Source organism: Salmo trutta, chromosome 11 (genome assembly GCF_901001165.1).
Source record: "Salmo trutta chromosome 11, fSalTru1.1, whole genome shotgun sequence".
Classification (NCBI taxonomy): Eukaryota; Metazoa; Chordata; class Actinopteri; order Salmoniformes; family Salmonidae; genus Salmo; species Salmo trutta.
This window is the reverse complement of record NC_042967.1, coordinates 20,236,538-20,262,125: the sequence shown is the minus strand read 5'-3', so window position 1 is coordinate 20,262,125 and position 25,588 is coordinate 20,236,538. Positions and strand designations below refer to the sequence as shown.

The window sequence follows — 25,588 nt, the reverse complement described above, 5'->3', positions numbered from 1 at the left end:
CACCACGATGCTGCCACAATCTTCCAAACCACTACTTTCAAACCACACTCTCCCAATAAGTTTTCTAATCGGCTAACGCTCAACGTTACAGTTTCTAATTTAACATTACATCCTCGCTGACAACATCTTTTATACATTAATACATTTCCTTCTTCAAGAGGACTCTACCCCTATCTCCCATTCATACTCCCATCTCTCAAGAGGACTCTGTCCCCATCTCCCAATCAGCCAACCCCTATAAGAGAATAGACCCTTCTTGCTCAGCATCCCTCAGCAGCCCTCTTGCAGAGGACTCAAACCACTTTTTGAGAAAGCTTTTGGGAACGTTTTTGAGAAAGGACCCTTCCAATCCCAATAATAGAGAAAACCCCAAAAGGCCCTTCTTTCAAGAGGACTCTACCCCTATCTCTATCATTCACTGAGCTCGCTATTTTCATAAAACTAAGCTTGTTGACACTTGATCAAAGAGTCCAGGCCTTATCTAAATGTGTTTAGGATAGAGTAGACAGTCTCCCCTGCTCCAGTTATTTCAGGCGGGTTTCATCTGCTCCAACCTCTATGTGGAGTGAGAATTCCCTGGGTCACTGGTGACCCTCGTGCACATTTGACTGTCTTCACTCTGGAATCAGTTGAAGACTGCCATTATCCATCCCGTCCTCGTCGCCAAGAATTGTAAGGGAAATTCTGCCCTATGTGCACACAAGTGACCACAGGAAACTTCTTTGATCAGAGGTTAGTTTGTTTAATAAGGATTTCAAGCCGGATTGCAACCCGGGGTATACACTTACAGTAATTTGCAAGTAACACACTCAGCACAAAAGATGGTGTTTTTCAGTTTTATCCCCTACTGAAGATCACACCGCCAGGGGTGATGTCCCTTAACTTTAACACCATATAAGCTCATAATTAATAGTTGCTAATACAAAGATGTCTCTGCTAGGCAGAGTTCAGTTTATTGTGTTATTGGCAGTCAGTTTCCCAATCACTCTTCCCATTATTGCTATCATGTGCAAGCAGAAGTAAGACTGGAACATAGCAACAACAGGAACTCTTGGTTCCCTTTATCCATCTGTTACCCAAAGTATAATTTCAACACACAGACATATGACTTTGTACAGTTGACCTTTTCATGCACTTGCAAGGTCAATCACTGATTCTTAATCTCAAGCAAAACATTAATCATTGTACTTTTGCAATCACAGGTAGAATTGTAATGTACAGATATTATAAAATTCCTTTCAGTTCTCCCACCAGCCTCCTCTGTTCTCATGGTGTTGTTAAACAACTTTCTCACAAATCCAGTAACGATTGTTTAAACATGACAGGTCATTCCATGCCTTTACAGGATACCATGATTCTGTGTTCAGCTCAACACAATCCTCCTCCCGATTTGCTGGGTTGGCACCATAATTATCAGGCTGCAGTGTGTACCAGTAACTGCAGGTTAAACAAGACGGAGAAAAAAAAATTATTAATTGTATTTTGTCACATGTGCGAAATACAACAGGTGTAGACTTTACCATGAAATGCTTAGTTATGGGTCCTTCCCCAACAATGCAGAGTTAAAAAGTAAGAAAGAAATGAAACATTTGCTAAAAAAAAGGAAAATAGTAACACAACAAAATAAAAAGTAATTAGGCAATAAGGACAGATAATAAACAGAGTAGCACAGTGAGTGTGAAGATTGTGAAAGAGAGAGCGTGTGTGGATGTGTTAAATTCTATTTCTAAGGGGTTTAGGGTTAAGGTTAGAATTAGTGTTGGGGTTAGAATTATGTTTAGGGTTAAGAGCTAAAGTTTGGTTAAGGGTTAGGGAAAATAGGATTTTGAATGGGACTGAATTGTGGCGTCTAAATACTTGTGTGTTTTGTGTGTACATGTATGTGTGTAGTTGAGTATCCGTGTAACTATGTGTGAGTGTGTGGGTAGAGTCTGTTAGTGTGCATAGTCAGTGCAAGAGAGTCAGTGCAAAAAAACAAAACAAAAAGGGGTTAATGTAAATACAGACATGTTTTTCAGTATTAATATGAGCATAGTCTTTATTGGACCAACAACCAAAACTTTATTGTATTTTTTTTAATGACATTTTAAGATATATCTTTAGTGCATGTAGAATGAAATTTCTGAGTGGAAACAACACTTTTTATGAACATGATTGGAAGCAATATATCATTGTTGTTTTTTTTATCTCCATATCAAAAGGTAAAATGGTCAAATCTCTCACCTTGTGGTCAGTGATGTGCCGTCCACCCACTTCCAGGTCTCCTCAGTAACAGAGTCAGTCAGACCAATCCAGGCTCTCTTATTGAGGCCAAAGAGAAACTCCTGTTGGTGACAAAGATACTGATATTGTCAACTACATGTGTTAATTACTGGAAGGTACATTACTGACCAAGAGATGTTTGATTCTCTCTCACCTGTTCCATATTGCTGTTTATGATCACCAGGTCTGCTCCTCTCTTCACACAGTCATCTCTGCTCTCCTCCCAGGTTTTAGTCTCAGTAGAGATAAAGTACCACCTGGAGTTAAACTTCTGCCAGCCTTCAGGACAGGTTTGTTCTACAAGACAAAAACATGAATTTCCATCTTGTTATTCTGCACCTAGTATTGTAGAATAAGAACACAAGTTTACTGCATATTAGATGTGATGTTATGATCATTTATCAGGTAAACTCACTCAGATTAGAGAACTTTGACATGAGATCATTGTTCTCCCTATATTGCTGGTGTATGTCTTTAGTCAGGGTGTTGAAACTGGTCTGTAGCTGGTCTCTTTCTTCAGTCAGGGTGTTGAAACTGGTCTGTAGCTGGTCTCTCTCTTCAGTCAGGGTGTTGTAACTGGTCTGTAGCTGGTCTCTCTCTTTAGTCAGGGTGTTGTAACTGGTCTGTAGCTGGTCTCTCTCTTCATTCAGAGTGTTGTAACTGGTCTGTAGCTGGTCTCTCTCTTCAGTCATGGTGTTGTAACAGGTCTGTAGCAGGTCTTTCTCTGCAGTCACATTGCCTCTGTTATCTGGAAAGGATTGAAGCATATAGCTACTGGTTAATTCACTCACGAAACAGTAATTCAAGAAATCTAAATGCATATTCCCATGATAATGACTGAGATGATTGGCATACAGTGTTTACATTTCACCAGTAAAATGTGATGAATTATCATTGATGATTGACATTGATGTTTACAGTCTATTTTGAAATTTGCTGTTCCTGACTTGGTGTAGGAAGGTGTTAAGAATATAACATGTTCTTGAGACAATGTGGATATAGTCAGACGTTGTAATCTGAGGAGGCATTTTATGTATATTCTGTAAAGATATTCATAAAATGCCATCTGTCGGTACATACTTTGATTGAGAAATAATGATGTCATACACTTTTTTTTCACCACTGGTTACATAATACATGATTGACATCGGTAAAAGTGGACAGACTATCAGCTGATTATTGATGATGATTGATGTAAATCTGCTAGTTAGCTAGGTTGATAATTCTTTCACTAATTGGGATTTAATATTCAATGCTCTCAAATAATAACTTCATAATATAGCCTGATCTTCATGGTCTGACCTTCAGCTTATAATGGCTTCATATAGCCTTCATATCAAAGGCTTCATAAAGCCTTCATAAGCACTACATAAATGTGTTATTAAGCATCTAAGTGTATGTCATGCTGTGTAAAGGGTTCATAAATGTGGCATAACTGTGTGATATAATCACCCATGTCAAATGTGACATAACGAACTATGTTGAATATGATATAAACATAGAAAGGGTGACATGCTGTGCTGAAGGATGAAACACGCTCTAAAGTTAAGTCCTTTTAGTCACATTACATCTAATCTTGTTCCCAGACACTTCCGCCCAAATGCTCAGAAGGTCTGGTGGACCAACACATAAAACTTAGCCTTCTTTAGTTAGGTTAGGTTTAAAAGCACATTTTAAGAAGAGAAGTTGTGGAAATGGGCAGGGCTTAGCCATAATTATGACTTTGTGGCTGTGTTAACTATTGACGACCAGTGGGAATGTTTTTGCTGAAGGACATAGGCTGATAGAAAATATTTTACTCAATATGGCCACTAAATTTGAATGGTTGATATCCAAGGCTAATACAGCGCATTCGGAAAGTATTCAGACCCCTTGACTTTTCACATTTTGTTATGTTAAGCCTTATTCTACAATTGATTCAATTGTTTTCTCCCCTCTTCAATCTACACACAATAACCCATAATGAGGCAAAAACAGGTTTTTAGAAATTTTTGCAACTTCATTAAATATTAAAAAACATATTACATTTACATAACTATTCAGACCCTTTACTCAGTACTTTGTTGAAGCACCTTTGGCAGCGATTTCAGCCTTGAGATGTCTTAGGTATGACACCACATTCTTGGCACACCTATATAAGGGGTGTTTCTCCCATTCTTCTCTGCAGATCCTCTCTAGCTCTGTTAGGTTGGATGTGCAGCATCGCTGCACAGCTATTTTCAGGTGTCTCCAAAGGTGTTCGATCGGGTTTAAGTCCGGGCTCTGGCTGGGCCACTCAAGGACATTCAGAGACTTGTCCCGAAGCCACTCCCACGTTGTCTTGAATTTGTGCTTAGGGTCATTGTCCTTTTGGAAGGTGAACCTTTGCCCCAGTCTGAGGTCCTGAGCCCTCTGGAGCAGGTTTTCATCAAGGATCTCTCTGTACTTTGCTCCATTCATCTTTCCCTCAATCCTGACTAGTCTCCCAGTCCCTGCTGCTGAAAAACGTCCCCACATGATGCTGCCACCATCATGCATCACCGTGGGGATGGAGCCAGGTTTCCTCCAGACGTGGCGCTTGGCACTCAGGCCAAAGCATTCCATTTTGGGTTCATCAGACCAGCGAACCTTGATACTCATGGTCTGAGAGTCTTTTGGTGTCTTTTGGCGAACTCCAAGCGGACTGCCATGTGCCTTTTACTGAGCAGCGGCTTCCGTCTGGCCACTCTACCATAAAGGCCTGATTGGTGGAGTGCTGCAGAGATTGTTGTCCTTCTGGAAGGTTCTCCCATTTCCACAGAGGAACTCTGGAGCTCTGTCAGAGTGACCATGGGGTTCTTGGTCACCTCTCTGAACAAGGCCCTTCTCCCCCGATTGCTCAGATTGGCCAGCTCTAGGAAGAGTCTCCATTTTAGAATGATGATGGCCACTGTGTTCTTGTGGACCTTCAGTGCTGCAGAACTGTCTTGGTACCCTTCCCCAGATCTGTGTCTCTACACAATCCTGTCTCGGAGTTGGCTTGGTTTTTGCTCTGACATGCACTGTCAACTCTGGGGCCTTATTTTGACAGGGGTGTGCCTTTCCAAATCATATCTAGTCAATTGAATTTACCACAGGTGAACTCCAATCGTTGTAGAATATCTCAAGGATAATTAATGGAAACAGGATGCATCTGAGCTCAATTTCAAGTCTCATAGCAAAGGGTCTGAATATCTATGTAAATAAGGTATTTCTGTTTATGATTTTTTTTATACATTTGCTAAAAATTCTAAAAACCTGTTTTCATATTGTCATTATGTTGTATTGTGTGTGGATTGATGACAGAAAAAATGATTCAATCAATTTTAGAATTAGTCTGTAACAAAATGTGGGAAAGGTTTCTGGCGTCTGAATACTTTTCGAATGCACTGTAGACGCCTTATGTAGTCAAGTAGAGCTGATGCAGTTTAGTTTTTGTCACATTTTTGGAAAAAGAAACATTTGAGCATTGATGGTTTTCATTACTGGCAGTGCTTGACTTTGACTGAAATAGGTTCCAGTAGTCATTTTGGGTTCCGGTACTGTTTTATATTTAGGTGCAGGACCTCCACAATACGTTTGAGCTGATATTCCTTAAGCGGAACAGGAGCTCAAGCAGTAGAACATTTGAGGTGCTGGTACTCTGCTCCGGTGAGATCCTGCCCAAGTCAAGCGCTGGTTACCAGAAGAATATCAGGACCACTTTGAAAGTATCGGATCTCTCCTCCATTGTATTTTTCCTTGCCTCTTTCTCCTTTCCCCTCTCTCTGCAGATTTTCAGATGCAGGATGATGTCAGTATTTTTCTGTTCCTCCCTGATGAGTTCACTGCCAACATGACGCTGGTGGAGGAGAGCCTGATGGCCGAGTTGGTCCAGCGCTCCATTTGGGCAATGAGCATGTGTCTGGTTTCTCTGTCCTCTTAATGTTGACAGAGCCAGGGAGCCAGAGCATGTGTAGAAGTAGTCTAACTGGCCTGCTGCGCAAATATAGGAAAGTAACCATTTGGGGATGTCTGACTTCTGATCATGTTAACTCAACACCACTAATTAGCTGAGCTTCTAAGTCATTTTTAATTCAATTCACAGTTATTCAGCATACTTTTCCTCACAGTATTTGAAAAATCTTTCCAACACTCTCCCCCTCGATAATCACCAGTCCTCCTGTGAAAAAGCAAAATGTCATGCTCTGAGGATCCCGTATATCCAGTGGAAATTTCAAAATACCTGAGCACATCTCCCTTCCAGCAAAAACAGCTGTGTCTATCATGAGCTCACTGGAGCAAAAAAACTCTGAGGACCGGAATAGGCTAGTTGATCAAATGTTGCAAGTTCGCTAGCATTAGCTTCGGGACGGACCTTCCTATATACAGTAATTGGGCTGGATACAGTTGATTTGATACAATGTTGCGCTTCACTAATGATAGCAAGGTAGAAAGAGAGGCAGACATGACAAGTAGAGAGATGAATGTGATTCAAAGAATCTACATTTTCATCAGGACATTTTCTGATTTTATTTGTTCTACTTGACAATGGAAGTTCTTGGCCTACTGCTACATTGCCTTAGGATATCTCTTCGTGTATGCACTCATTTCTTTAGGCCAAGAATCACGGTGTATAAATGTGTCCATATGGCAGAGGCTGGTGCTCTCCCATTAGTGGAATTTCTCCTTTAAATTCCGGTTTGAAGCGGCAGGTAGCATAGCGGTTAAGAGCGAACAATTTGTCGATGTGCCCTTGAGTAAGGGACTTACTCCTAATTGCTCCTGTAAGTCGTTCTGGATAAGCGCGTCTAATAAATGATGTAATTTTGTTTTGTATTATTAACCATGTGACAATTATTTTGAAAAACAAATACGTTACTATTTAAATGAAAATGTTCCACTAAAACGTGTTTATGAAAATCATAACTGACACGCGGATCGGTAGAAACGGAAGGATAAATTGTAAACGTTCTCAAACTTGAAACGCATGCACAGTCTATGAATACTTGTAAGTACAGAACTAGGAACAAAGAACCTACCCCAACACTTGCTTTGTGAGTACATAACTATAGTTTGATAATAAAATAAATTTCTGCCCTGTTCAAATGTAGTCCGTTATAAAATGGAATTCTAGTCCTAAATGGAGAAGAGTCCCAAATGGCACTCTATTCCCTACATAGTGCACTGTCAAAAGTACTGAGCTAATAGGGTGTAATTTGGGACACAACCTCACTCACAGAAAGCCAGTCTCAGGGAGATGTTGAGAATGACTTGTAGAACACACAGCACTCCAAAACACACAGCAGCCAGCCTGTAGAGTCTTAGTCTTCCATCTGCAGAGAAACAGGAACGCACACCATCTTACATTATGATTACAATAGAACAAACATCATCCAACATCACTAACGACTAATATTAGATTTCTGAGAACCAAACATTTCCATTGTGGGTGGCAGCAACAATTTTCCAAAGTACACAATATAGCAGAAGCATCATATAAAGGTGCAATCTGTGATTCCTGTAACACAATTTAAAGGTGCAATCTGTGATTGCTATATCACATTATTCAAATTTTTTTCATTAATTGTATTTCGCCATTGATTCTTGAAGAATGTAACTTATACTGTAAATGCCTCATGAGCTTAACTTTCTAACCACATCAGGACCCAAAAAATCAGCTTGTTCTACCATGGAACTGTTAACAAACACTGTAGACTCAGATGGGTAAAACTATAATTTTGATCCCATGGATGGTCAGTCCTTGCAAACATAGCTCTGTCTATGAATTACATACAGTACCAGTCATACATAGCTCTGTCTATGAATTACATACAGTACCAGTCATACATAGCTCTGCCTATGAATTACATACAGTACCAGTCATACATAGCTCTGCCTATGAATTACATACAGTACCAGTCATACATAGTTCTGTCTATGAATTACATACAGTACCAGTTGTCACGGTTGTCGTCTGGAATGGAGGACCAAAACGCAGCAGGAATGTGGATGCTCATCTTGATATTTATTTGAACCAAGAAAACACCAAAATAAGACCGAACGATCAACAAAACAGTCTTGTAAGGCTCACAGACGCAAAACAAGAAACAATCTCCCACAAACACTAACCCAAACAATTACCCATATATAGGACTCTCAATCAGAGGCAACGAGAAAGCACCTGTCTCCAATTGAGAGTCCAACCCCCCATTAACCTACACATAGAAATACCCAAACCCCGAAAGAACATAGAAGTACAAAACATAGAACATAAACCAAAACCCGGAAATAATAAATCAAACACCCTACTAAATAAACCACCACCCCGAACCACATAAAAAAAATACACTCTGCCACGTCCTGACCAAACTACAATAACAAATAACCCTTATACTGGTCAGGACGTGACACCAGTCATACATAGTTCTGTCTATGAATTACATACAGTACCAGTCATACATAGCTCTGTCTATGAATTGCATACAGTACCAGTCATACATAGTTCTGTCTATGAATTACATACAGTATCAGTCATACATAGTTCTGTCTATGAATTACATACAGTACCAGTCATACATAGCTCTGTCTATGAATTACATACAGTACCAGTCATACATAGTTCTGTCTATGAATTACATACAGTACCAGTCATACATAGCCGTGTCTATGAATTACATACAGTACCAGTCATACATAGCTCTGTCTATGAATTACATACAGTACCAGTCATACATAGCTCTGTCTATGAATTACATACAGTACCAGTCATACATAGCTCTGTCTATGAATTTGAGAGTGGTTACATTTCTGCAGCGTACATTTTTCTGAGAGTGGTTACGGCTCTCTGAGCGGAAGAAACGGACAGGTCACCAGGTGCACAGAGCCTGTTTCAGGTTACCAGCCCCTCAGCTGTTTACCAAAAACAGTGGTGGGGTATCCAGTGTGTGTTTGTTATAGGCTCTGTACCAGCTGAACCACACGGAAGACAGAACAATACAAAATGAACAAGTGTTTTTCTATGATGGGCTATTAGTGTGTGTGCACGTGCCAGCATACGTGTGCGTTCGTTTTGTGCGTTCATACCTCTCTGCATCTGCGTGTGTGTGAGAGAGAGAAAGATAATTATTTGTACCTGAGAGATGGGTCTCAGTCTTCACGCTCCTCGTTGCTCTGTTCTGGTTTTCTTCATTAACTTTGTTTAATTCAATCATCTGTTTGTTGACGTAGTCGGCCGTCTCAAGTAACTGAACCGAATATCAATGATTACCCCAATCAATCAATTAATCAACAAATTCAGTCTGTCTGACCTCTTATTGTAATATCTATGATTCTAACTTACTTTTACTTACAGTATTGACTTACTTATGATTACCTTTCTAACTGACTCCTAATGGTAATATCTGCTGTATGATTACCTTTCTATCTGACTCCTAATGGTAATATCTACTGTATGATTACCTTTCTAACTGACTCCTAATGGTAATATATACTGTATGATTACCTTTCTATCTGACTCCTAATGGTAATATCTACTGTATGATTACCTTTCTAACTGACTCCTAATGGTAATATATACTGTATGATTACCTTTCTATCTGACTCCTAATGGTAATATCTGCTGTATGATTCTAACTTCAATGACAAGTAGTTGAGTAGTTGCTCTGATATGGCTCTCCATTGTTGTCTGTCTTGTCTGTCTGTCATTGACTGCAATTGAAAGAACGTTTTAAGTATCCAATCACTTTCAAGCAAGACGTCATATTTCGCAAGGCCTATTTGTGACATTGTTCATAAGGAAGTGACATTATGATTCACACTCCGTGACTCACATTCAATCAGGAAGCTGGAAAAACTCATAGGACAAAAATAAATAAAATAAATAAACTTAGCAGAAGCATGGGAGGTCACATGACATGTTGCTAATAAAAAGAGATAGAGGGAAAGAGAGAGATGTGTGTACAGCCTACAAGAAATGCTACATAATGAACTGTACATCTTAAGATTGAAAATTGGTATTGAGTGATATGATGATTATGATTAGAATTCTGAGAGCCAAACATTTCCATTGCACTGTTGGTTTTCCCCCATCGAGAGTTGGCAGCAACAGTTTGCTCAAGCTTGCGGTCATCTTAAATCTGATAAACAGGAAGCTACTGTATAAAGAAATTACACAATATAGCAATAGCATGATTTAAAGGGGCAGTAAGGGATTGTTTTGTCACATTTTATTTAACTTTTAAAATAATAATATTTCCCGAAGGATTCTTGAAGAATGTAATTTAGAATTGCCTCATGACTTTAGTTTAACAGTCTAACCCCATCAGGACTCAAAATATAAGCTTGATCTACCATGGAATTGTAAACAAACACTGTGTAGCCTCAAATAGTTAAAACTATCATTTAGATCTCGTGGATGGTCGGTCCTTGCATACATACTGTAGCTCTGTCTATGAATTTGAGATAATTCTTTGTACCTCAGAGATGGGTCTCAGTCTTCACGCTCCTCGTTGCTCTGTTCTGGTTTTCTTCATTAACTTTGTTTAATTCAATCACCTGTTTGTTGATGTAGTCGGCCATCTTAACTAATCGTACCGAATATCATTGATTACCCCAATCAATCAATTAGGTCTGTCTGACCTCGTATTGTAATATATATGATTCTAACTTACTTTTACTTACAGTATTATCTTGCTGTATGATTCCCTTTCTAACTGACTCCTAATGGTAATATCTACTGTATGATTACCTTTCTAACTGACTCCTAATGGTAATATCTACTGTATGATTACCTTTCTAACTGAGTCCTAATGGTAATATCTACTGTATGATTACCTTTCTAACTGACTCCTAATGGTAATATCTACTGTATGACTACCTTTCTAACTGACTCCTAATGGTAATATCTACTGTATGACTACCTTTCTAACTGACTCCTAATGGAAATATCTACTGTATGATTACCTTTCTAACTGAGTCCTAATGGTAATATCTACTGTATGATTACCTTTCTAACTGACTCCTAATGGTAATATCTACTGTATGACTACCTTTCTAACTGACTCCTAATGGTAATATCTACTGTATGACTACCTTTCTAACTGACTCCTAATGGTAATATCTACTGTATGATTACCTTTCTAACTGACTCCTAATGGTAATACCTACTGTATGATTACCTTTCTAACTGACTCCTAATGGTAATATCTAACAGTATGATTACCTTTCTAACTGACTCCTAATGGTAATATCTACTGTATGATTACCTTTCTAACTGACTCCTAATGGTAATATCTACTGTATGATTACCTTTCTAACTGACTCCTAATGGTAATATCTACTGTATGATTACCTTTCTAACTGACTCCTAATAGTAATATCTACTGTATGATTACCTTTCTAACTGACTCCTAATGGTAATATCTACTGTATGATTACCTTTCTAACTGACTCCTAATGGTAATATCTACTGTATGATTACCTTTCTAACTGACTCATAATGGTAATATCTACTGTATGATTACCTTTCTAACTGACTCCTAATGGTAATATCTACTGTATAATTCTAACTTCAGTGACTAGTTGTTGAGTAGTTGCTCTGATGTGCATCTCCACCAGGTACCTCTCTGATCTCTGTCTGTTGTCCACTACAGTTGATATCATTTTTAAAGTATCCAATCGCCTTCAATCAGGTAGGTAAACATGACAGGATATTCTAAACAGAGTGATATAACATGATAGCTTCATGAAAACAAGTAATGACAAGTGCAGCCTTTCATCCTATCACTTTGACAGGCCTGTTTGTGGCTTCCCCAGCCTTCAAATGGAGTTCACATTATGGCTCGTACTCTCTCTATGCCACCGATGGCCTTTTTAAATGCTGTCTGTGTGTGACATCAGTGTGAAGAGTTATTCAGAGGTGTGTGTGTGTGTGGGACATCTGTCTGCATCTTTATCAGAAAACGGGAACTTCACACGTGTGTCTGTGTGTGTGTCTGTGTGTGTGTTGTGTGTGTGTGTGTCTGCCTGCGTGCAGCATGTATCCTCTCAGTACTGTTCTGCCTTCTGTCTGTGTCCAACTCCAAGTCACATTGTTTTAACAATCCAATCACATTCAATCAGGAAGCTGGTAAACCTGCTAGGTTCCTTTCTTACTTAATCTGAGCCTTAGTTCATCTTCTTACTACAGTGGTTTATGCTAATAATTGATTATGAAAAAAGCACAAGCCTATGGCAAATCACATAACGTGTTTCTATTTAAAACAATGAATGAAAGCATTTTACAGATGACAGTATGTCTACACACTGTTTAACTAGAGAGAGATGCATTAGCACTGTAGCACTACTATATAATGAGCTACTGTATAACTCTTCACAAATCCAGTTATGTTGAGAGGTAAATGACATGTCAGAATATTTATATACAGGCTTAGAATACCCCATTTTAACCTCAGTGTCACGCCCTGACCTTAGATATCCTTTTTATTCTCTATTTTGGTTAGGTCAGGGTGTGACTAGGGTGGGTAGTCTAGTTTTTTCATTTCTATGTTGGCCGGGTATGGTTCCCAATCAGAGGCAGCTGTCTATCATTGTCTCTGATTGGGGATCATATTTAGGCAGCCTTTTCCCCACTGTGGTTGTGGGATCTTGTCTATGTCTAGTTGGTTGTGAGCACTACATTAGCGGCACGTTTCGTTTTGGTCTGTATTGTTTTTGGTGAGTTTAATTTATTAAAACATGTGGAACTCTACGCACGCTGCGTCTTGGTCCATTTCTAACAATGATCATGACACTCAGCACAGTCCTAGTTACAGTATATCCTGATACACCACATTATCAGGTTGTTTTGCCCCACAGTACAGTACCTACAGTGTGTTGATGTGTCTTAGAAAGAGAGAATGAAGTGTGCACTGTAGGGTGCTGTATGTGTGCTCGTCCTGCCACCAGTCTCCTCTGAAGTCATGGTGTTGTTAAACCACTTTCTCACAGATCCAGTGACGATTGTCAGAACATGACTGGTCATTCCATGCCTTTGCAGGAGGCCATGTTTCTGTGTTCAGCTCAACACAGTCCTCCTCCCCATTTGTTGGGTCGTCACGACCATTATCAGGCTGCTGTAAGTGCCAGTAACTACAGGGTAAACAAGACAGAGAAATAATGAATAAATATTTTCATTGGTCACATGCGCCGAATACAACAGGTGTAGACTTTACCGTGAAATGCTTAGTTATGGGTCCTTTCCCAACAATGCAGAGTTAAAAAGTAATTAAGAAATTAATAAAAAATGTGCTTAACAAAAAAATGAAAATAGTATCAAAACAAATAAAAAATGATGTGTCTATATACGATTACCAGTGCCAAGTCAATGTGGCACTCCCAGGGGTACGAGGTATGTAGTTTAGGTAATTGAGTTTATACTGAAAATATTCACACCGCTTGACTTTTTCAAATGTTGTTATGTTACAAAGTGGGATTAATATTGACATAATTGTAATTTTTTGACAATCTACATAAAATACTAACATTTCTTCGAACATTTGTGTCAATCTCTGAAACTGGAAACACTTATCTCCCTCACTAGCTTTAAGCACCAGCTATCAGAGCAGCTCCCAGATCACTGCACCTGTACATAGCCCATCTATAATTTAGCCCAAACTACTACCTCTTCCCCTACTGTATTTATTTATTTTATTTTGCTCCTTTGCACCATATTATTTATATTTTAACTTTGAACTTTCTTCAAACTACAAATCTACCATTCCAGTGTTTTACTTGCTATGCTTTATTTACTTTGCCACCATGGCCTTTTTTTTGCCTTTACCTCCCTTATCTCACATCATTTGCTCACATTGTATATAGTCTTATTTTTTTTCTACTGCATCATTGATTGTATGTTGTTTTACTCCATGTGTAACTCTGTGTTTTTGTATGTTGTCGAACTGCTTTGCTTTATCTTGGCCAGGTCGCAATTGTAAATGAGAACTTGTTCTCAACTTGCCTACCTGGTTAAATAAAGGTGAAATAAATAAAATAAATAAAAAGTATTCAACCCCCTGAGTCAGTAAGTCTTAGAATCACCATTGGTCTTTTTGGGTAATTTTTTAAAGAGCTTTCCACACCTGGATTGTGCAACATTTGTCCATTATTCTTAGAAACAATTATTCAAGCTCTGTCAAATTTCATTGCTGATCTTTGCTAGACAACCATTTTTAGGTCTTGCCATACATTTTCAAGGAGATTTAAATCAAAACTCCAAACAATTTAACATTCACTGCCTTCTTGGTTATGAACTCCAGTGCAGGTTTGGCATTGTGTTTTAGGTTATTGTCTTGCTGAAAGGTGATTTCATATGCCAATGTATGGTGGAAAACAGGTTTTCCTCTAGGATTTTGCCTGTGCTTAGCTCCATTCTATCCTTAAATCCTTAAGAGTCCATTGACACACCTGTGCGTCAGTCTAAGTCAATTTAAGCTAGAGATATGTTTTTTTTGCATGGGAAGGTGGCAGAGCTACAGTGGTGTTTGCCAGACCATGATACATCCTGAAATGCAGCTGTCTCAATACAAACTGTCTGTACAAGCCACTCTCTGGAAAGGCGAGACTCTCACGAACACCATGGTTTTCTCTATTTTGCTCTACGACCCTCCCAACTGTCATGGGACTCATCTGAAGTTGGTAACCCTGATGTCCCAACTTCTGTCTGTTGCGTCCAAACCGTTTGAGCATTTTTTTTGCTCTAGTGCCTTGTTGCAAACAGAATTCCTCAGTTTTCTCCTATCACAGCCATTCAACTCTGTAACTGTTTTAAAGTCCTCACTGACCTCATGTTATAATCCGTGAGTGGTTTCCTTCCTCTCCAGCAACTGAGTTAGGAAAGATGCCTGTATCTTTATAGTGACTGGGTGTATTGGTACACCATTCAAAAGTGTAATTATTAACTTCACCATGCTCAAAGGGATATTCAATGTCGGCTTTTTTGTTTTTACCCATCTACCAATAGGTGTCCTTCTTTGCGCGGCATTGGAAAACATGTTAAACACTATTATTGCACACAGAGTCCATGCAACTTATGCCAGTTGTTAAGCAAAGTTTGACTCCTGAGCTTATTTAGGGTTGCTATAACAAAAGGGTTGAATACTTATTGACTCAAGACATTTCAGCTTTTCATTTTAAATTCATCCACAAACATTTCGAAACACATAATTCCACTTTTATATTATGGGGTATTGTGTGTAGGACAGTGACAAAAAATATCTCAATTTAATCAATTTTAAATTCAGGCTGTAACATAACAAAATGTGGAAAAAGTCAAGAGGTATGAATACTTTCTGATGTAGGTAGGGGTTTTAACTAGGCAATCAGGATAGATAATTAACAGAGTAGCAGCAGTGCATGTGAAGTGTGTGTGTGTGTGTGTGTGTGTGTGTGTGTGTGTGTGTGCGTGGACGTGTTTACCAACTGGGGACATTTTGTTCGTCCCCACGAGGTCAAATGCTATTTCTAAGGGGTTTAAGGTTAAGGTTAAAATTAGTGTTAGGATTAGAATTCATTTAAGGGTTAGGAGCTGGGGTTAGGGTTTGGTTTAGGGTAAGAGTATGGGTTAGTGGTTAGGGGAAAAAGGATTTTGAATGGGACTGAATTGTGTGTCCCCACAAGGTTAGTTGTACAAGACCACACACACACACACACACTTGTGTGTGTTGGCGTCAATATGCGTGTGTGTTTTGTGTGTGTGTGTTGGAGTATCAGTATAGTATGTATGAGTGTGTGGGTAGAGTCTAGTGAGTGTGTGGATAGAATCTAGTGAGTGTGTGGATAGAATCTAGTGAGTGTGTGGGTAGAGTCTAGTGAGTGTGTGGGTAGAGTCTAGTGAGTGTGTGGGTAGAGTCTAGTGAGTGTGTGGGTAGAGTCTAGTGAGTGTGTGGGTAGAGTCTAGTGAGTGTGTTGGTAGAGTCTAGTGAGTGTGCGGGTAGAGTCTAGTGAGTGTGCATAGAGGTCTCTATCACACCTGGATGCTCAAATCTCACCTTATGGTCAGTGGGGTGTCGTCCACCCATGTCCAGGTCCCCTCAGTAACAGAGTCAGTCAGACCAATCCAAGCTCCCTTATTGAGGCCAACGAGAAACTCCTGTTGGTGAGAAAGATACTGATATTGTCAACTACTATAGACATGTGTTAAATACTGGAAGATACATTACTGACCAAGGGCTGTTTGATTCTCTCTCTCTCTCCCACACACACACTCACACACACACACACACACACACACACACACACACACACACCTGTTCCATTTTGCTGTTTATGATCACCAGGTCTGCTCCTCTCTCCACACAGTCATCTCTGCTCTCCTTCCAGGTTTTAGTCTCAGTAGAGATGAAGTACCAACTGGATTCAAACTTCTGCCAGCCTTCAGGACAGGTTTGTTCTACAAGACAAAAACATGAATTTCCATCTTATTATTCTGCACCTATTATTGTAGAATATGAACACAATTTTACTGCATATTAGATATGTGATGTTATGATCATTTATCAGGTAAACTCACTCAGATTAGAGAACTTTCTCATGAGATCATCTCTTTCCTTCTGAAGCTGGTCTCTCTCTTTAGTCACATTGCCTCTATTATCTGGAAAGGATTGATCCATATAGCTACCGGTTAATTCACTCACAAAACAGTAATTCAATGAGATCTAAATGCATATTCCCATGATAATGATTGAGATGACTGGAATGCAGTCTGGACATTTCACCAGTAAAACATGAGGAATTATCATTCAAGATTGACGTTGATGTTTACACCCTATTTTGAAATGAGGTATGCCTGACTTGGTGCAGGAAGGTGTTAAGAATATAACATTTTCTTGAGACAATGTGGATATAGTCAGCCGTTGTAATCTGAGGAGGCATTTTATGTATATTCTATGAAGATATTCAAAAGGTGCCATCTGTCGGTACAAACTTTGATTGAGAAATGAAACAAATATCACTACACCACTGGTTACAAAAGACATGATTGACGTCGGTAAAAGAGGACAGACGATCAGCTGATCATTGATGTTGATGATTGATGTAAATCTGCTTGTTAGCCAGATCAATAATTTAATCTTCAATGGTCTTATCAAAGGGTTCATAAAGCCTTCATAATGCCTTCATAAGCACTACATAAACGTGTTATTAAGCATCTATAAGTGTATGTCATGCTTTATAAAGGGTTCATAAACGTGTCATAACTGTGTGACATAATCACCCATGTCAAATGTGACATAACCCACTATGTTGAATATGATATAAACATATAAAGGGTGACATGTTGTGCTGAAGGATGAAACACACTCTAAAATTAAGTCATTTTAGTCACATTACATCTAATCTTGTTCCCAGACACTTCCGCCCAAATGCTTGGAAGGTTTGGTAGACCAACACATCAAACTTAGATTTAGGGTTAGATTTAAAAGCAGTTGTGGAAATGGGCTGTAATTATGACTTTGTGGCTGTATTAACTATCGAAGACCAGGGGGAAAGTTTTTGCTAGTGGACATAGCCTGATGGCAAATATTTTACTCAATAAGGTCCCATAGAATTCTGTAGTCACTCCCACTAACTTTGAGTGGTTGATATCCCAGGCTTAAACAGCGCATTCGGAAAGTATTCAGACCCCTTGACTTTTTTCACATTTTGTTATGTCACAGCCTTACTCTAAAATTGATTACATTGTTTTCTCCCCTCATCAATCTACACACAATAACCCACAAAGGCAAAAACAAGTTTTTAGAAATGTTTGGAACTTAACTAAAAATAAAAAACTTAAATATTTACATTTACATAAGTATTCAGACCCTTTACTCAGCACTTTGTTGAAGCACCTTTGGCAGCAATTACAGCCTTGAGATTTGTAGTGTATGACGCTACATTCTTGGCACATTTGGGGAGTTTCTCCCATTCTTTTCTGCAGATCCTGTCAAGCTCTGTCAGGTTGAATGGGGAGTATTGCTGCACAGCTATTTTCAGGTCTCTACAGAGGTGTTCTATTGGGTTTAAGTCCGGGCTCTGGCTGGGCCACTCAAGGACATTCAGAGACTTGTCCCGAAGCCACTCACGTTTTGTTTTGGTTTTATGCTTACAGTCATTGTCCTGCTGGAAGGTGAACCTCCTCCCCAGTCTGGAGCAGGATTTCATCAAGGATCTCTCTGTACTTTGCTCCATTCATCTTTCTGCCGATCCTGACTAGTCTCCCAGTCCCTGCCACAGAAAAACATCCCCACAGCATGATGCTGCCACCATCATTCATCAGCGTAGGGAAGGTGCCAGGTTTCCTCCAGACGTGATGCTTGGCATTCAGGCCAAAATATCAATTTTGGTTTCATCAGACCAGCGAATCTTGTTACTCATGGTCTGAGAGTTTTTATGTGCCTATTGGTGAACTCCAAGCGGACTGCCATGTGCCTTTTACTGAGCAGTGGCCTCCGTCTGTCCACTCTACCATTAAGGCCTGATTGGTAGAGTGCTGCAGAGATTGTTGTCCTTCTGGAAGGTTCTCCCATCTCCACAGAGGAACTCTGGAGCTCTGTCAGAGTGACCATCGGATTCTTGGACACCTCCCTGACCAAGGCCCTTCTCCCCCGATTGTTCAGATTGGCCGGGCGGCCAGCTCTAGGAAGAGTCTTGGTGGTTCCAAAGTCCCTCCATTGAAGAATGATGGAGACCACTGTGTTCCTGGGGTCCTTCAATGCTGCAGAAATTTCTTGGCACCATTCCCAAGATCTGTGCCTCGACACAATCCTGTCTCGGAGCTGTATGGACAATTCCTTCGACCTCATGGCTTGGTTTTTGCTCTGACATGCACTGTCAACTGTGGGGCCTTATATAGACGGGGTGTGCCTTTCCAAATCATGTCCAATCAAATTATATTACCGCAGGTGGACACCAATCAAGTTGTAGAAACAAGGATAATCTCAAGGATAATGAATGGAGACAGGATGCACCTGAGCTCAATTTCAAGTCTCATAGCAAAGGGTCTGAATACTTATGCAAATAAGGTATTTCTGTTGTTTATTTTTCATAAATTTGCCCAAAAAAATCTAAAAACCTGTTTTCGCTTTGTCATTATGGGGGTGTTGTGTGTAGATTGATGAGGGGAAAAAATTATTCAATACGTTTTAGAATAAGTCTGTCACGTAACAAAATGTGGAAAAAGTGAAGGCGTCTGAATACTTTTCGAATGCGCTGTACACTTGGCTTGTGTAGTCAAGGAGGGCGGAAGCAGTTTTTTTTTTTTTTTGTCACATTTTTGGAATAAGAAACACATTTGAGCATTGATGGTTTTCATTACTGGCAGTGCTTGACTTTGACTGAAACAGGCTCAAGTAATAATTTTGGGTTCCAGTACTGTTTATATTTAGGTGCAGGACCTCCACAATACTGTTGAGCTGATATTCTATACGAGGAACAGGATCTCAAGCAGCAGAACATCTGAGGTGCCTGTACTCAGATGAGCTTCTGCCCAAGTGAAGCACTGGTTACCGGAAGAATATGAGGACCAATTTTAAAGCATAGGATCTGTGCCTCGACACAATCCTGTCTCTGAGCTCTATGGACAATTCCTTTGACATCATGGCTTGGTTTTTGCTCTGACATGCACTGTCAACTGTGGGGCCTTATATAGACAGGGGTGTGCCTTACCAAATCAAAAATTGAGAGTTGGCGTCACCTTGCGGAAATATTGAAAACAGGCAGGTGGATCACATCCTGACAAAGCCCCTGGGAAGAAGAGCTGGCTCTGTTACTCTGGGTGTTGCCAACTTCAAAGGTCCAAGAGGGCTGGGGTTCAAGTCCTTATCTCATCTCCTGAAGTTTTCACCTTTCACCTCGTATTTATGAGTGTGTATGGCTAGATAACAAGTAGAGGGATGGAGGACTTCGAGCTAGATGGGGAGGCACTCACCCGCATTGCCATGATTTCACAGGACCATTACCCAGTGAAATTGGGCATCGACTTAGACCTGGGCTGCACAGTATTTATTAAATGTATTTTAACTAGGCAAGACAGTTAAGAACAAATTCTTATCTACAATGACGGCCTAGGAACAGTGGGTTAAATGCCTTGTTCAGGGGCAGAACAACAGATCTTTACCTTGTCAGATCAGGGATTCGATACAGCAACCTTTTGCTTATTGGCCCAACGCTCTAACCACTAGGCTACCTGCCGCCCCAAGTAATGACACAGTTTATTTGTATAAAACGTTTCAAATACTTTTTATTGTTCATTAACTTATTTTCCAATTGATCTGATCTGATCTCTCCTCTTCTCCATTTTATTTATTCCCTGCATCTTTTTCTCCTTCCCTCTCTTTCTCTCTCTCTCTCTGCAGATTTTCAGATGCAGGATGATGTCAGTATGTTTCTGTTCCTCCCTGATGAGTTCACTGCCAACATGATGCTGTTGAAGGAGAGCCTGGTGACCGAGTTGGTCCAGCGCTCCATTTGGGCAATGAGCATGTGTCTGGTTTCTCTGTCCTCTTAATGTTGACGGAGCCAGAGCATGTGTCTGGTTTCTCTGTCCTCTTAATGTTGACGGAGCCAGGGAGCCAGAGCATGTGTAGAAGTAGTCTAACTGGCCTGCTGCGCAAATATAGGAAAGTAACCATTTGGGGATGTCTGATTTCTGATCGTGTTAACTCAATACCACTAATTATCTGAGCTTCTACAGTAAGTCATTATATCTTCACCTTTACATCCATTGTGAATGTTAGTTCCTCACAGTATTTGAAAAATCTTTCCAACACTCTCCCCCTTGATAATCACCAGTCCTCCTGTGAAAAAGCAAAATGTCATGCTCAGAGGATCCCATATATCCAGTGGAAATTTCACAAAATACCTGAGCACATCTCCCTTCCATCAAAAACAGCTGTGTCTGTCCTGAGCTCACTGGAGCAAAAAACTCTGAGGACCGGAATAGGCTAGTTGATAAAAGGTTGCAAGTTCGCTAGCATTAGCTTCGGGACGGACCTTCCTATATATAGTAATTGGGCTGGATACAATTAATTGATTTGATAAAAAGTTGCACTTCACTAGTGATAGCAAGGTAGAAAGAGAGGCAGACATGAGAAGTAGAGAGATGAATGTGATTCAAAGAATCTACATTTTCATCAGGACATTTTCTGATTTTATTTGTTCTACTTGACAATGGAAGTTCTTGGCCTACTGCTACATTGCCTTAGGATATCTCTTTGTGTATGTACTCATTTCTTTAGGCGCCAATGAATCACGGTGTATAAATGTGTCCATATGGCAGAGGCTGGTGCTCTCCCATTAGTGGAATTTCTACTTTAAGATGTTTACTATTTTAATTCCGGTTTGAAGAGGCAGGTAGCATAGTGGTTAAGAACGTTGGGACGGTATACTAGGTGAACAATCTGTCGATGTGCCCTTGACTAAGGGACTTACTCCTAATTACTCCTGTAAATCGCTCTGGATAAGAACGTCTAATAAATGATGTAATTGCGGTTTGTATTATTAACCATGAGACAATTATTTTGAAAAACAAATACGTTACTATTTAAATGAAAATGTTCCACTAAAACATGTTGATGAAAATCATAACTGACACGCGGATCAGTAGAAATGGAAGGATAAATTGTAAACGTTCTCAAACTTGAAACTCATGCACAGTCTATGAATAGACCCTTGTAAAGAGAGCGCACATTTCGTTGTACCGCATAATTACAACAGGTGTGTTTATTTTTGTGTGTCAACATTAACAAACTACAGGAACTGTGATTGTTGATTTTAAGTACAGAACAATGTGATGATAAAATACATATCTGCCCCATCGGCGCTGTTCAAATGTAGTCCGTTATAAAATGGAAAAGGGTCCCAAATGGCACTCTATTCCCTGCATAGTGCACTGTCAAAAGAACAGAGCTACTAGTGTGTCATTTGGGACACAGACTCACTCACAGAAAGCCAGCCTTAGGGAGATGTTCAGAATGACTTGTAGAACACACAGCACTCCAAAAGACACAGCAGCCAGCCTGTAGAGTCGTTGTCTTCCATCTGCAGAGGAACACACACACACACACACACACACAAACACACACACACACACACACACACACACACACACACACACACACACTCAGAAACAGAAAAACACACACACAGAAACACCATCATCCTATATCACTAAAGATTATGATTAGGATTCTGAGAACCAAGCATTTCCATTGCATCATTTGTTTTAGGGTTGGCAGCAACACTTTGCTCAAGCTTGTGGTCACCACACATCAGATAAACAGGAAGCTACTATATGAAGAAATTACCAAAATTACACAATGTAGCTGAAGCATGATTTAAAGGGGCTCTCTTTGATTGCTGCATCCATTTTTTGGACTTTGAAATGTATAATATTTACCCATTCATTCTTCATGAATGTAACTTATAAATGCCTCATGAGCTTAGTTTAACTATGTAACCCCATCAGAACCCAAAATACACACTGAGTGGAGAAATGTAACCACTCTAAAATGCATAGACAGAGCTATGTATGCAAGTAATGACCATCCATGAGCTCAAAATTATAATTTAAAGATGCACTTTGCAGAAATCGCTCCGCAATTTCCAGGTTGCAAAAATTTGAATGTGTTTATGTGACAAAACAAGCAGTCATTGTGTAAAAATGCAACTTCAGAAAGGGAAGCAGAGAAAAACAACACATAGAACAGATCTACCACTTCTTAGACTTGCTTTCAATGGGAATGAAAGATCTATAACTCACATTTCTATATGAATTTGGTAGGATCTCCCAAATATACAGAGTTTGTGCAATTCCATAATTTACAATTCCAGAGTAAAACAAGCTTACACTGAGCATACAGAGCTGTGTGTATGAGTGCTTACATTTCTCCAGCCCCTCAGCTGTTAACCAAAAACAGTGGCAGGCTGTCCACTTTGTTGTTGTTTTAAAAGGCTATTTTGAATTTATCCTATTAAAATAGTTCCAGTAATTGAAGGGGAAAAAATTATGCATTTTAGTGTGACTCCAGCATGTTGTAAACCCCACTCTCCTTACGAACTGATCCACCCAGAAGACAGAACACTCAAAAATATACAAGCTATGTATGTTATTCTTTCATGTTATTTTATTTGTGTATGTGTGCGTGCGTGCATGTGTTTGGTTCGTCTATGCCTACAGGCGGGCGTGCGTCCGTGAGTGTGAGAGAGAGAAAAATAGCTAATTATTTGTCCTTACCTGAGAGATGGGTCTCAGTCTTCACGCTCCTCGTTGCTCTGTTCCGGTTTTCTTCATTAACTTTGTTTAATTCAATCACCTGTTTGTTGATGTAGTCGGCCATCTTAACTAACCGTACCGAATATCATTGATTACCCCAATCAATCAATTAGGTCTGTCTGACCTCGTATTGTAATATATATGATTCTAACTTACTTTTACTTACAGTATTAACTTACTGTATAATTACCTTTGACTCCTAATGGTAATATGATTTATTCTAACTTCAGTGACTAGTAGTTGAGTAGCTGCTCTGATATGCGTCTCCACTGGTACCTCTCTGATGTCTGTCTGTGGTCGACTGCAGTTGATAGAATCCAATCAGAAAGTCATATTTCGCAAGGCCTGTTCGTAACATTGTTACGAAAGTCACTTTCGCTTGCACTCCGTGACTGGCTATCGATGGCCATATAGGGGCCTTTTTTCCTGTCTATGCTGTGTGTGTGACATCAGTGTGAGGAAATATTCAGAAGTGTGTGTAGGATATCTATGTCTGCTTCTTTTTTCGAGGTTTTAAAGGGGAACTTCACAGACGTTTGTGAATGTGTGTGTGTCCTAAGTTCTGTTCTGCCCTCTGCCTGTGTCCAACTGCAAGTCACACTTTTATAAAGATCCAATCACATTCAATCATGAAGCTGGTAGACCTCAGAGGACACTGTTCCTTTATTTATTAATCTGTGCCTTTGATCTGCTTATAAAATCAATTGATGATAATTATCGATCATGAAAAAAAATCTAGAAAAATGAGTACATTTAGCAGAATTTAAACATTTTAGATCACAGTATGTTTACACACTCATCTAAATCTTAACATAACACTTAACCATTCAGCACTGTATCCAACCATCAACATGAGAGAGGTAGAGGTAGAGAGAGAGATATTTGTGTAGAGCCTACATGCAATGCTATATAATGAACTATAAATCTTAACATTGACAACAGCTATTACGTGATATACAGTACCAGTCAAAAGTTTGGACACACCTACTCATTCAAGGGTTTTTCTTTATTTTTACTATTTTCTACATTTTAGAATAATAGTGAAGATATCAAAACTATGAAATAACACATATGGAATCATGTAGTTACCGAAAAAGTGTTAAACAAATCAAAATATATTTTACATTCTTCAAAGTAGCCAACCCTTGCAATGATGACAACTTTGCACACTCTTGGCATTCTCTCAACCAGCTTCACCTGGAATGCTTTTCCAACAGTCTTGAAGGAGTTCCCACATAGGCTGAGCACTTGTTGGCTGCTTTTCCTTCACTCTGCGGTCCAACTCATCCCAAACCATCTCAACTGGGTGGAGGCCAGGTCCTCTGATGCAGCACTCCATGACTCTCCTTCTTGATCAAATAGCCCTTACACAGCCTGGAGGTGTGTTGGATCATTGTCCTAAACAATTGATAGGAAGGCGAGACTGAGACAGGTAATGGCGGACTGAACGTAGTTATGTAGAGCACCTCAAGATAAAAACGTAATATTCAATATCGGCAAGTTAGACTAAATATTAGCACTACACAATCTGGTGGGTAATAACCTTCAATCTGGATAATAACACTAAACAAATCTTAAGACTAGAGACATTTATCGACAAATATTACGAAAACAAGCAACACCCAAACATGACGAAGAGTAAGACAGGGGAACCGATTTCAAAACGAAAACGTGATTCTTCTACAGACACAGACGATTTAACATTTTCACCACCGGGAAAGGTAAAGGTCGAAAACGATCTGTTAAAGTCAATAAATGACAAACTGGGTATACTTGAATTAGTCAGTAAGGATATAAAAGAGTTGAAGGCAAGCCTCGAGATGAGTGATGAAAAAGCTGCGACATTGGTGAAGGAAACACACAAGATAAAAGGGACAGTCAATAAGATTGAAACCGAAGTGAATGAACTTAAAAAGGAGTACTCCGTTCTGAGAGAAGTCTTACTGGACATACAGACTAGATCCATGAGAGAGAATCTGGTACTTACAGGTATACAAGAGAAAGAAGGAGAAGTTCCTGAATCTGTAGTTAGAGTTCCTCCTTACAGCGCTTCAGATTCCA

At 39.6% G+C, this 25,588-nt stretch overlaps 2 protein-coding genes and 1 long non-coding RNA gene across 4 annotated transcripts; all 3 read right to left on the bottom strand.

Moving 5' to 3' along the window:
* Positions 1-721: 721 nt before the first annotated feature.
* Positions 722-2,323, bottom strand: LOC115202420 (uncharacterized). Its single transcript, XR_003879966.1, has 2 exons — positions 2,224-2,323; positions 722-1,437 (listed from the first exon to the last, which is right to left on the bottom strand). It is a non-coding gene; the product is annotated as an uncharacterized LOC115202420 (long non-coding RNA).
* LOC115202419 (C-type lectin domain family 4 member M-like) lies at positions 2,324-9,668 on the bottom strand. 2 transcript variants are annotated; one of them, XM_029766556.1, is made up of 4 exons: positions 9,374-9,668; positions 7,479-7,574; positions 2,678-3,010; positions 2,330-2,559 (listed from the first exon to the last, which is right to left on the bottom strand). In XM_029766556.1, exons 1-4 carry the CDS (start codon positions 9,450-9,452, stop codon positions 2,384-2,386), a joined length of 684 nt encoding a protein of 227 aa, XP_029622416.1. In that variant the 5' UTR covers positions 9,453-9,668; the 3' UTR covers positions 2,330-2,383. The 2 variants fall into 2 exon arrangements, with proteins under 2 accessions (XP_029622417.1, XP_029622416.1); XM_029766557.1 differs by lacking the exon at positions 7,479-7,574 and having other exon boundaries at positions 2,324-2,559.
* Positions 9,669-12,939: 3,271 nt separating this feature from the next.
* On the bottom strand, positions 12,940-23,868 carry LOC115202418 (C-type lectin domain family 4 member E). Its single transcript, XM_029766555.1, has 6 exons — positions 23,489-23,868; positions 22,198-22,293; positions 16,787-16,867; positions 16,524-16,666; positions 16,266-16,366; positions 12,940-13,368 (listed from the first exon to the last, which is right to left on the bottom strand). Exons 1-6 carry the CDS (start codon positions 23,589-23,591, stop codon positions 13,209-13,211), a joined length of 684 nt encoding a protein of 227 aa, XP_029622415.1. The 5' UTR covers positions 23,592-23,868; the 3' UTR covers positions 12,940-13,208.
* Between the last annotated feature and the right edge of the window lie 1,720 nt (positions 23,869-25,588).